This window comes from Piliocolobus tephrosceles, chromosome 6, assembly GCF_002776525.5.
Source record: "Piliocolobus tephrosceles isolate RC106 chromosome 6, ASM277652v3, whole genome shotgun sequence".
NCBI lineage: Eukaryota > Metazoa > Chordata > Mammalia > Primates > Cercopithecidae > Piliocolobus > Piliocolobus tephrosceles.
The window spans coordinates 75,627,641-75,640,777 of NC_045439.1; the positions used below are offsets into that span (position 1 = coordinate 75,627,641).

The 13,137-nt window shown below is 43.7% G+C and overlaps 1 protein-coding gene across 1 annotated transcript in view; it reads left to right on the forward strand.

The window, feature by feature from the left end:
- The first annotated feature begins 780 nt into the window (after window positions 1-780).
- The window catches only part of LEO1 (LEO1 homolog, Paf1/RNA polymerase II complex component), a 39,285-nt gene continuing 26,928 nt past the window's right edge, over window positions 781-13,137 (forward strand). The window contains exons 1-2 of the mRNA XM_023227214.1: window positions 781-899; window positions 11,399-12,154. Of these exons, the coding sequence (XP_023082982.1) occupies window positions 842-899; window positions 11,399-12,154 (814 nt within the window). The 5' untranslated portion in view covers window positions 781-841. The remainder of the gene's footprint in view (window positions 900-11,398; window positions 12,155-13,137) is intronic.

A 13,137-nucleotide genomic window follows, 5' to 3' on the forward strand; every position in this document is an offset into this window, starting at 1 on the left:
TTTCGCTCAGTCGCCCAGGCTGGAGTGCAGTGGCACGATCTCGGCTCACAGCAACCTCCACCGTCCGGCTTCAAGCGATTCTCCTGCCTCAGCCTCCCAAGTAGCTGGGAGTACAGGCGCCCGCCACCACACCCGGCTAATTTTTTGTATTTTGGTAGAGACGGGGTTTCACCGTGTTGCCCAGGCTGGTCGCAAACTCAGGAGCTCAGGCAATCCGCCCGCCTTGGTCTCCCAAAGTGCTGGGATTACAGGCGTGAGCCACCGCGCCCGGCCAAAAAAATGGTCATTTAAAGCTTAAAAAAGCTATTTGTTAACATGGATATTATTTTTAAATGAATTAACTTAAAAATTTATTACCGTATTAGTAAGAATACAGTAAATATCAATAGCTGTACCCCACGTAAACAAAAGCTCTTCGGCGTCTTCAACAATTTTTAAGAGGGTAAAGGGGTTTGGGATGAAACCACTGGAGAATAGCTGCTAGTAAGAAACAAACGGCTTCAGGCCTAACTCGCGATAGGTTTAATCCAGCCAGAGGCCCTGCCCCAGAGAGCCCCAGTCACCGCCCAACCCATCCGCACCAGCACCCACACCCGAACGCAGGACGCCCCGCCGCCTGGTAAGAATCCTGGCAAATAATAGATATTGACGAAATGGCCTGGCTTGTATACCATGCACACCCGGGAGAGGATAGGTTCACTGGGCAAACGAAAACTAGGTCACAGAAGGAAAAGAGTGTCTTCAGCGAATCTTTGCGACACTGTCGTGTTTCGGTGGTTCCGTGCCGTAAAGAGAGGCCGGGAGCTGCCCCTAGCCGAGGCAGCAGCGGACGTGAGCGACAATGGCGGATATGGAGGATCTCTTCGGGAGCGACGCCGACAGCGAAGCTGAACGTAAAGGTGGGTTCACTGGGCTTCGGAGGATGGGTGCGTGGCAGGCCTTCCGCTGTGGGAGCCGGACAACCGTGGAGGCTCCGGCGCCGCGGGCAAGAGGTGGCGGTTCCTCCACTCCTGCCTCAGCGCCCCCTGCACTCCCGGAGGTGCCATCCTCCTCCGGCGGGCGGGATGGAGAGTCAGACACAGTCTGCGCCTCGAGGCTCTGGGTGTCGGTGGAGTTGATGGTGCCTGGGAGCTTGTAGAGAGAAGTGGGCGCAGGGCAGTGGTGGAGGTGCAGGCGAGCCTGCGCAGCGCCGGTAGGAACGCTGGAGTCCTGTTCCGCCTTGCCTTGCACAGGCCAGCGCAGAGTAAGGGCTATTTGTGAATGAATGGAAACGAATGCAGGAATATGGGATGGGGTAGGCGAATTTACAGAGGGCCTCAGAATGCCCTCTTGAATGAAACCAGAGCATGGTGTGATAGGGTGCTTGAGATGTCTGGATGAGGGGTCTGGGACGGATAATGGGATGGGGTTACAGATAGATGTTTCACATTGGAGAGTATATGTTCTCTAAGAGCTTGTACAGAAACTACAGAATTTCCGGAGTCTGTGATGTTAGATTGGGGAGTGCATGGGGTCTGTGTGCGGAGAGGAGGAATGAAGGATTTGTTGATGAAATGAATGAATTAGTGTATGTGCATGGTGCATGGAAGTATTTCTGGCACAGGATTGTGGGTGTTTTTTTTAAAGTTTACTTTTTTAGAGACAGGATCTCACTTTGTTGTTCAGGTTGGCCTTGAACTTCTGGGCTCAGGCCATCCTTCTGCCTCAGCCTTCAAGTAGTTGAGACTACGGGCACTTGAAATATGAATAGGAGCTATTTGAAGTGAGAAAGAACCCAAGACCAAGTTCAGAATTCTTGCAACCCTCTAGGCTCCAGGTGTATCTGTGTACCTTTTTTCCTTAGTAAAATGCATTGTTTGGTGGTTCTTTATTTTCTTCCTCTATTTTCTCTAACTCCAATTTATTCATCATTTCTAGAGTGTAGTGAAGGCAGCACTAGGTGGAGGTACAGAGAACTAAATTCTAGTGTGAAGGCTTTACAGGGATGGGTATCCAGGAGATGCTAGTCAGGATAAATATGGAAATATAGAGCTCCGTATACTAACTCTTGTTCCACTACCTTTGCTCATGTTTTCATTTTTTCCTCATTTTTACTTGTGTATATCCCATTCACCCTTCAAGGTACAGTTCTGTGTGAACCCTCCCATGGCTAATTTCCATGAAGTTATGAATTAATTTGATAAGTATTGATCCCCTATTGTGTTCCAGCTGTTTTGCTAGATTTTGAGGGCACAATGAAAAGATGATCCCCTTACCTCCCAGCTTACATCAGTGCTTAATACATAATTGATTAACTGGATGAGTAGAAACAATAGTTTCGTAAGGTGTACGCTGCAGTGCTGTCGCATTGCAAACTCGGTGTATAGGGAGGTGAGGAGTGGAGCTGGTTGCGTCTCTGGGCTTCATGTTTTACCTTCTTGTAAGTCCATTGAGACTTTCTTCCAGAATTTACTTCCAAATCTTGTATGCTATCCTTGAAGATTGCTGTTGGTCCTGAAGATTGATTGTATGGATATGATTCCTTTTATGCCTAGCATATTTCATTATCTCCCTGGTCTGTGGGAGTTGTGGAAAATAACTACATCCGATAACTCTTGTTTTTTTAGATGGAGTCTTGCTCTGTCGCCCAGACTGGGGTGCAGTGACCCGATCTTGGCCCACTGCAAGCTCCACTTCCTGGGTTCATGCCATTCTCCTGCCTCAGCCTCCTGAGTAGCTGGGACTACAGGCGCTGGCCACCACGCCTGGCTAATTTTTTTTTTTTTTTTGTATTTTTAGTAGAGATAGGGTTTCACCGTGGTAGCCAGGATGGTCTTGATCTGACCTTGTGATCCGCCTGCCTCGGCCTCCCAGAGTGCTGGGATTACAGGCGTGAGCCACTGTGCCCAGACTACATCCGATAACTCTTATTTTAACAATGAGTAGAACTTCTACCTAGGCCTAGCATGCTGCTTCCATGTATAAATATGCCAGTTCTTAATTTCTTTCAACGATGTTTTATAGTTTTCATTGTGTAACTCCTGCACTTCTTAGGTTAAATTTATTACTAAGTATTTTATTCTACTGGATACTATTGGAAGTGGAATGGTTTTCTTTTTCTTTTCTTTTTTTTTTTGAGGAGTTTCGCTTGTTGCCCAGGCTGGAGTGCAATGGCGCAATCTCGGCTTACTGCAACCTCTGCCTCCCAGGTTCAAGCAGTTCTCCTGCCTCAGCCTTCTGAGTAGCTGGGATTACAGGCACCCACTACCACGCTCAGCTAATTTTTGTATTTTTAGTAGAGACGGAGTTTCTCCATGTTGGCCAGGGTGGTCTCAAACTCTCGACCACAGGTGATCAGCCTGCCTCAGCCTCCCAGAGTGCTGGGATTACAGGTGTGAGCCACCACGCCCGGCTGCAAGTGGAATGGTTTTCTTAATTTCATTTTGAATTATTTAATGCTAGTGTATGGAAGTACAACTGATTTTTGTATGTTGATCTTATATTCTGCAACCTTGCTGAATGTATGAGCTGTAATCTTCTTTTTTGTGTGTGTGCGTGTATTCTTTAGGATTTTCTATATATAAGATCATGTTGGCTGGGTGCAATGGCTCACACCTGTAATCCCAGCACTTTGGGAGGCCAGGACAGGAAGACCACTTGAACCAGGAGTTCAAGGCTGCAGTGAGCTATGATTGTACCAGTACATTCCTGCCTGAGCAACAGAGCAAGACCCTGTCTCTTTTAAAAAATTCTTGGGAGGTGGAGGTGGGTGGATCACTTGAGGTCAGGAGTTTGAGACCATCCTGGCCAACATGGCAAAATCCCGTCTCTAATAAAAAGACAAAAGTTAGCCAGGTGTGGTGACACACGCCTGTCATCCCAGCTACGTGGGGGGTTGAGGTACAAGAATCACTTTAACCGGGGAGGCAGAGGTTGCAGTGAGCTGAGATCACATGACTGCACTCCAGTCTGGGTGACAGAGGAAGACCCTGTCTCAAAAAAAAAAAAAAAAAAACTTATCTATGAAAGAGACAGTTTTACTTCCTTTCCAATTGGTATGCCTTTAATTTCTTTTTCTTGCCTAATTGCCACAGCTAGAACTTTGTGTAAAATGTTGAATAGGAGTGGTGACAGTAGACATCATTGTGTTGTCTCTGATCTTAGGAAGAAACCATCTAGGGTTTCACTATTACATATGATGTTATCTGTGGGGTTTTTGTTGTAGATGCTTTTGATCAGGTTGAGGAAGTTCACTCCTGTTCCTAGTTTGTTGAATGGCATCAAGAGAAGGTGTTGGATATCAGATGCTTTTTCTGCGTTGATGATCACATGATTTTTTCTTTGTTCTTTATATGGTGTTTCGCTTTGATTCATGTTTAGATGTTGAACTACCCTTGTAATACTAGGATAAATCCCACTTGGTCATGATGTATATTCTGTTTTTTTTTTCTCTCTCTTTTTTTTGAGACAGGCTCTTGCTCTGTTGCCCAGGCTGGAGTGCAGTGGCGCAACCTCAGCTCACTGCACCCTCTACCTCCAGGACTCAAGCCATCCTCACACCTCAGTCTCCTGAGTAACTGGGACTACAGGCACATACCACCACACCCAGCTAATTTTTGTAATTTTAGTGGAGGTGGGATGTTGCTATTTTGGCCACACTGGTCTTGAACTTCTGGGCTCAAGTGATCTGTCCACCTCAGCCTCCCAAAATGCTGGGATTACAGGTGTGAGCCACCTCACCCAGCTTGGTATATATTCTTTTCATATGCTTTAGGGTTTGATTTGGGAGTATTTTTTTAAGTGGTTTTTTTCATCTCTATTTTGGTGGATAATTTGTCTGTAGTTTTCTTGTGATGTCTTGTTCTGGCTTTGGTAGAAGGGTAATATTGACCTCATAGAATGAGTTAGGAAGTGTTCATTCACTTCAGTTGTTTGGCAGAGTTTGAGAAGGATAGGTGTTAAATCTTTTAAAAACATTCAGTAGGATTTACCAGTGAAGGCATCTGGTCTTGGGCTTTTCTTTGGTGGAAAATTTCCCATTACTGATTCAAACTCTTGGTTATAGGTCTATTCAGATTTTCTATTCCATTTTGAATCAGTTTTGATAATTTGTGTGTTACTAGGAATTGATCAATTTCATCTAAGTTGTCTAATTTGTTAGTATATCGTAGTTTACAATCTTATTATTCCTGTAAAGTTAGTAGTAATGTCCTCACTTTGATTCTCGATTTTAGTAATTTTAGTTTTCTTTTTTTTTCTTTGTCAGTCTAGCCAAAGCCTTGTCTGCTTTTTGATGTTTTCAAAGAACAAACTTTTGGTTTAATTAAATTTCTTCATTGTTTTTCCATTCTCTATTTCATTTATCATTGCTCTAATTTTTTTTTTTTTTTTGAGATGAAGTTTCGCTCTGTTGCCCAGGCTGGAGTGCAACGGCATGATCTCGCCTCACTGCAACCTCCGCTTCCTGGGTTCAAGTGATTCTCCCGCCTCAGCCTCCTGAGTAGCTGGGATTATAGGTGGTCGCCACCACGCCTGGCTAATTTTTGTATTTTTGTAGAGATGGGGTTTCAGCATGTATGCCAGGCTGGTCTTGAACCCCTGACCTCAGGTGATCCACCCACCTCGGCCTCCCGAAGTGCTGGGGATTACAGGCGTGAGCCACCGTACCTGGCCTCTAATTTATTATTTCCCTCTTTCTGCTTGTTTTGGGTTTAGTTTTCTTTTTAGTTTATTAGTTTTCTTTTTCTGATTCCTTAAAGTGAATGAATGGTTAGATTATTGACTTTTTTTTTTAAACAAAGATTTTTACAGATATATATGTGTGTATATATATATTTTTTGTTTGTTTGTTTGTTTTTGAGACGGAGTTTCACTCTGTCACCCAGGCTGGAGTGCAACTGGCATGATCTCGGCTCATTGCAACCCCCGCTTCCCGGGTTCAAGCAATTCTCCCGCCTCAGCCTCCTGAGTAGCTGGGACTACAGGCACGTGCCACTACACCCGGCTAATTTTTGTATTTTTCGTAGAGATGGGATTTCACTATGTTGGCCAGGCTGGTCCCGGACTCCTGACCTTGTGATCCACCTATCTTGGCCTCCCAAAGTGCACTGGGATTACAGGCATGAGCCACCATGCTCAGCCTAATTTTTTTGAGCACCTTGAGGACTGTTTTCATTGTATCCTTAAGTTTTTCCCCCCAACCTCTGGGAGCACAGAACATGTTTCCTTACGTATTGGTATGCTGTGTTTTCTTTTTTCTTTTTTTTTTTTTGGTATGAAGTCTCGCTCTTGTTCCCCAGGCTGGAGTGAGTGGCACCATCTCGGCTCACTGCAACCTCCACCTCCCAGGTTCAAGTGATTCTTGTGCCTCAGCCTCCTGAGTAGCTGGGACCACAGGCATGTGCCACCACACCCAGCTAATTTTTTTTGTTTTTCAGTAGAGACTGGGGCTTCACCATGCTGGCCCTGCTGGTCTCAAACTCCTGACCTCGTTGCATCCGCCCGTCTCAGCCTCCCAAAGTGCTGGGATTACAAGCATGAGCCACCGTGCCTGGCCTGTGTTTTCATTTTTATTTGTCTCAAAATATTTCCTAATTTTCTTTGCGATTTCTTTATTTTTTTATTTTTTGAGACAGAGTCTTTCTCTGGTTGCCCAAGCTGGAGTGCAATGGCGCGATCTTGGCACACTGAAGCCTCAACCTCCCTGGCTTAGGTGATTCTCCCACCTCAGCCTCCTGAGTAGCTGGGACTACAAGTGCATGCCACTGTGCCTGGCTATGTTTTTTCTTTTCTTTTCTTTTTCTTTGTTTTTGGTATTTTTAGTAAAGATAGGGTTTTGCCATTTTGCCCAGACTGGTCTCAAACTGCTAGACTCAGGCAACCTGCCCCTCTTCAGCCTCCCAAAGTGCTGGGATTATAGGTGTGAGCCACTGCACCTGGCCCTCCATGTGATTTCTATGAGTCCTTAGTTGTTTTAAAGTGTGTTGTTTAATTTCCCCAAGTTTATGAATTTTTCAGATTTCTTTTTGTTACTGATTTCTAATTTTAATTCACTTGTGGTCAGAGAATGTATTTTGTATGATTTCGGTTTTTTAAAATGTTTGAGACTTGTTTTGTATCCTAGCATGGTCTATCCTGGAGAATGTTCCATATGCACTTGGGAAGATGCTATTGTTGGATACAGCGTCCTATTGATTGTCTGTTATGTCTAATTGGTTTATAGTGTTGCTCAAGTCCTGTGTTTATTGATCTTTGATCTAGCAGTTCTATCCGTTATTTTATTTTATTTTTTTGAGACAGGGTCTTGCTCTGTCACCCAGGCTGGAGTGCAGTGGCACGATCTTGGCTCACTGCAACCTCCGCCTCCCAGGTTCAAGTGATTCTCCTGCCTCAGCCTCCCTAGTAGCTGGGATTACAATAGGCACGTGCCACCACACCTGCCTAATTTTCGTGTTTTTAGTAGAGACGAGGTTTCACCATGTTGGCCATGCTAGTCTTGAACTCCTAACCTCAAGTGATCTGCCCACTTTGGCCTCCCAAAGTGCTGGGATTACAGGCGTGAGCCATCATGCCTGGCCAGTTCTATCCATCATTGAAGTCTCTGACTATTATGTTGAACTGTCTATGTTTCCCTTCAATTCTCTTGGTTTTGTTTTTAGGTGCATATGTGTTTATAATTATTATATCTTCATGATGGATTTAATGATCCTTTGTCTTTTGTAACAATTTCTGTTATAAAATCTGTTTTGTCTAATATTAGTATACCTACTGCAGCTCTCTTTTGGTTACTGTCTACATGTAACATCTTTCTGTCCTTTTGCTTTCAACCTGTTTGTGTATTTGGTTCTAAAGTGAGTCTCTTGTAGACAACATATATCTAGTTGTTATTTTCATCACCCCCAAATAAAACACTGTGCCCATAAAGCACTTACTTCCCATATGCTCCTTCCTCCAACCCCTGTCTGTTATTGTTTCTGTACTTCTCTGTTCTGGGAATTTCATACAAATTGAATCATGCATTGTGGTCTTTTGTGTCTGGCTTCTTTTACTTAGCATAATGTCTTCAAGGCATTGTAGCTTGTATCAGTACTTCATTCATTTTTAATGACTTAATAATATTCCATTGAATGTATATATCCTAAATTTGTTAATCCATTTATCTGTTGATGGACTTTGGGTTGTTTGAATTGTGCTACTGTAAACATTCCTGGTTCAGGCAGGCGGATTTGCCTGAGCTCAGGAGTTGAAGACCAGCCTGGGCAACATGGTGAAACCCTGTCTCTACTGAAAATACAAAACGTTAGCCAGGTGTGGTGGTGCATGCCTGTAGTCCCAGGCACTCAGGAGGCTGAGGCATGAGAATCACTTGAACCTGGGAGACAGAGGTTGGAAGTGAGCTTAGATTGTGCCACTTTACTTCAACCTGGGTGATAAAGTGAGACTCTGTCTCCAAAAAAATAAACAAATAAATTCATGTACATGTTTGGGTGCCTGTTTTTAATTTTGGGAGGAGGGTATTATGTAGGAGTGCAGACTCATATGGTAAATCTTTAATATTTTGAGGAGCAGCCAAACTGTTTTCCATAGTGATTGAGCCATTTTACATTACTACCAGCAATGCACCAGGGTTCCCTTTCCCCACATCTTTGCCAACAGTTATTTTAAGTTTTTATTTCTTTCTAAAATAGCCATCCTTGATGTTATCAAGTGGTGTCTCATTGTGGTTTCAGTTTACACTTTGCTGAAGGCTAATGATGTTGAACATCTTTTTTTTTTTTTTTTTTTGACGGAGTCTCAGTCTATCGCTGAGTAGCTGGGATTACAGGCACCCGCCACCATGCGCTGCTAATTTTTGTATTTTAAGTAGAGATGGAGTTTTGTCATGTTGGCCAGGCTGGTCCCAAACTCCTGACCTCAGGTGATCTGCCTGCCTGGGCCTCTCAAAGTGCTAGGTTCAAGCGATTCTCCTGCCTTAGCCTCCTGGGTTCAAGTGATTCTCCTCCCTTAGCCTCCCGAATAGCTGGGATTACAGGCGCCTGCCACCACACCCTGCTAATTTTTGTATTTTTAGTAGACATGAGGTTTTGCCATTTTGGCCAGGCTGGTCTCAAACTCCTGACCTCAGGTGATCCGCCTGCCTCGGCCTCTCACAGTGCTGGGATTACAGGTGTGAGCCACTGCGTCCAACCGTTGAACATCTTTTCATGTACTTATTGGCCATTTGTGTAACTTTGTTTGGAGAAATGTCTATTTAAGTCCTCTGTCTGTTTTAAAAAATTGGTTTTAGGCCGGGCGCGGTGGCTCACTCCTGTAATCCCAGCACTTTGGGAGGCTGAGGTGGGTGGATCACCTGAGGTCAGGAGTTCGAGACCAGCTTGGCCAACATGGTGAAACACCGTCTGTACTAAAAATACAAAAGAAATTAGCCAGGTGTGGTGGCGTGTGCCTCGGGAGCTGAGGCAGGAGAACCGCTTGAGGGAGGCAGAGGTTGCAGTGAGCCAAGATTGACCACTGTACTCCAGCCTGAAGGATACAGAGAGACTCAGTCTCCAAGAAAACAAACAAAAAACACAAAAAATTGGTTATATTGTTGAGTTATAAATGTTCTTTGTATATTTTGGGTAGTAGACACTTATCAGATACATGGTTTGCAAATATTTTCTTCCATTCTGTAGGTTGTTTTTTTCACTTTTTTTTTTTTTTGAGATGGAGTCTCACTCTGTCGCCCAGGCTGGAATGCAGTGGCATGATCTCAGCTCGCTGCAACCTCCACTTTCCAGGTTCAAGTGATTCTTCTGCTTCAGCCTCAGCCTCCCAAGTAGCTGGGACTACAGGCGTGCACCACCATGCCTGGCTAATTTTTATATTTTTAGTAGAGGTAGGGTTTCACCATGTTGGCCTGGCTGATCTCAAACTCCTGACCTCAGGTGATCCGGCCACCTTGGCCTCCCAAAGTGTTGGGATTACAGGCATGAGCCACTGCGTCGGGCCTACTTTCTTAATAACGTCCTTTGCCGCGCGAAAGTTTTTCATTTTGTGGAAGTCCAATTTATGTTTTCTTTTGTCTTTCATATCGCCTTAGTTTTTGAAGCATAATTGTACTGAATATAAAATTCTTGGTTGACAGTCTTTTTAGCACTTTGAATGTGTCCTCTTTTGGTTGCCTCTGGGCTTCCTTGGTTTCTGATGAAAAATCCGCTGTTACTCTTATTGAGGGTTCCTCGTATCCGATGAACTGCGATGAACTGCTTCTCTTTTGCTGGTTTTGGAATTGTTTCTTTGTCTTTGACAGTTTGATAACAGTGTATCTAGGTGTGAACCTCTTTAACTTTATCCTACTTGTCATTTGTTGAACTTATTGGATGTGTAGATTTATATTTTTCATAAATTTGGGAGGTTTTCAGCTATTGTTTATTTATTTATTTTTCTGAGACAGAGTCTTGCTCTATCACTCAGGCTGGAGTGCAATGGTGTGGTCTTGGCTCACTGCAACCTCCACCTCCCAGATTCAAGCGATTTTCCTGCTTCAGCCTCTCAAGTAGCTGGGATTACAGGCTTGCACCACCATACCCGACTAACTTTTGTATTTTTAGTAGAGATGGGGTTTTACCATGTTGGCGAGGCTGGTCTCGAACTCCTGACCTCAAGTGATCTGCCCACCTTGGCCTCCCAAAGTGCTGGGATTACAGGTGTGAGCCACCGTGCCTGGCCTCAGCTATTATTTATTTAACAATTTTTTTCTGCCCATTTCTCTTCTTCTGAGACTACATTATGCATACAATGGTATAACTTAAGGTGTCCCATAAAGCTTTTTTTAGGTTCTGTTCATTTCTCTTTATTCTTTTTTCTTTCTGTTTCTCAGACGGGACAGTCAAATGGACGTATCTTCAAGTTTACCGATTCTTTCTTTTTCCTGCTCAAATCTTTGGTTGAGCCCCTCTAGTGACTCTTTGATTTTAGTTATTGTATTTTTCCTTTTCCTTTTCTTTTTCTTTTCTTTTCTTTTTTTTTGAGACAGAGTCTCACTCTGTTGCCCAGGCTGTATAGTACAGTGGCATGATCTCCACTCACTGCATCTTCCGCCTCCAGGGTTCAAGCGATTCTCCTGTCTCAGCCTCCCGAGTGGTTGGGATTACAGGCGTGTGCAACCACGGCCGGCTAATTTTTGTATTTTTAGTAGAGATGAGGTTTTGCCATGTTTGTCAGGCTGGTCTCAAACTCCTGACCTCAGGTGATCTGCCCACCTCGGCCTTCCAAAGTGCTGGGATTACAGGCGTGAGCCACCGCACCCAGCCTTAGAATGTTAGTTCTAACAGTTTTTTGCCAGTTTCTTTATTGCTTTTATGTTGGGATGGACTTTGGGACTGCCTTACTCTGCCTTTTTTTGCTGATGTTATCCTATGTTTATATGATCCCATAGATTCTGATTCTGGATCTGACTCAGATTCTGATCAAGAGAATGCTGCCTCTGGCAGTAATGCCTCTGGAAGTGAAAGTGATCAGGATGAAAGAGGTGATTCAGGACAACCAAGTAATAAGGAACTGTTTGGAGATGACAGTGAGGACGAGGGAGCTTCACATCATAGTGGTAGTGATAATCACTCTGAAAGATCAGACAATAGATCAGAAGCTTCTGAGCGTTCCGACCACGAGGACAATGACCCCTCAGATGTAGATCAGCACAGTGGATCAGAAGCCCCTAATGATGATGAAGATGAAGGTCACAGATCTGATGGAGGGAGCCATCACTCAGAAGCAGAAGGCTCTGAAAAAGCACATTCAGATGATGAAAAATGGGGCAGAGAAGATAAAAGTGACCAGTCAGATGATGAAAAGATACAAAATTCTGATGATGAGGAGAGGGCACAAGGATCTGATGAAGATAAGCTGCAGAATTCTGACGATGATGAGAAAATGCAGAACACAGATGATGAGGAGAGGCCTCAGCTTTCCGATGATGAGAGACAGCAGCTATCTGAGGAGGAAAAGGCTAATTCTGATGATGAACGGCCGGTAACTTCTGATAATGATGATGAGAAACAGAATTCTGATGATGAAGAACAACCACAGCTGTCTGATGAGGAGAAAATGCAAAATTCTGATGATGAAAGGCCACAGGCCTCAGATGAAGAACACAGGCATTCAGATGATGAAGAGGAACAGGACCATAAATCAGGTAATACATTTATGAGAACTAGAATGGCTCAGAAAGCAGCATTCAGCTACAGCAGGGACCCGTTTAGTCTTCTTTCATTCCCATCTTTGTTACCCTGTTTTTTCTCTTCTGTCCCTCCCTTTCAAACTTTTCTAACTCTAGAATACATTTTGCTTCTTTTAAATCTTTCTAATCTACTTATTCTTTCTTACTACTTTCCCTTCCATTTGTTCGTTGATGGGTCTGGAGAAAAACAATTTAAAGAGGACTTAAAATTGAGTCTTAGAGAGTGGGATATGGTGTAAGAAGAGCTACCTAATGAGTTAAGTTGGTTCCATTTCTGTGGATAACTGAAGAGCATGCCTCATGTGAGAGAACAGATTAGCCTGGGGGAAAAACAATCCCATTGAAATGTCCCCACAGAGCAGCTGTACTGAGATGTGGGCACCATTGCTGCCGTTCAGCTTTTTGAGATCCAAAATTTGATCATCCAGAGATGGTCAAACTGTAAGGAGTTTACTCAAACTAGTCAAATTTACAAGATATTAATATATAAAATCGAATTGCAAAATTGTTTCAAGAGGCTCAGTTATTTCTCCCTTATAATCGTATGTTTCCCCAGGGGCAAATCTACAGTGGATACCACCTTATAATAATCAGGAGGTTGCCTGGGGAGTATAATATGTAGAAAGTGCAAACATGGCTGGGTGATCTTAGTAGACAGTGTCACTGAGCCAAGACAGATTGATATGCATGTCCTCACCCTACAGAGACGAGCTAGGATTAGAGCACTCATTCCCTAAAGACTACAGGAGGCATACACCTGAACTTCGGTTTCTGGACCCTGCTTTTATCATTGCCATTTAGACTATTCTGCTCAAGTTAACACATTCTTCATATAGAATGTATAAAAAATTAGAGATCATATTTCTTTGTATTATATAAAAGTTACCTTAATTGAGTTGAAGTCTTCCTGAAGTGATACCTGGATTGCTTCATTTCCA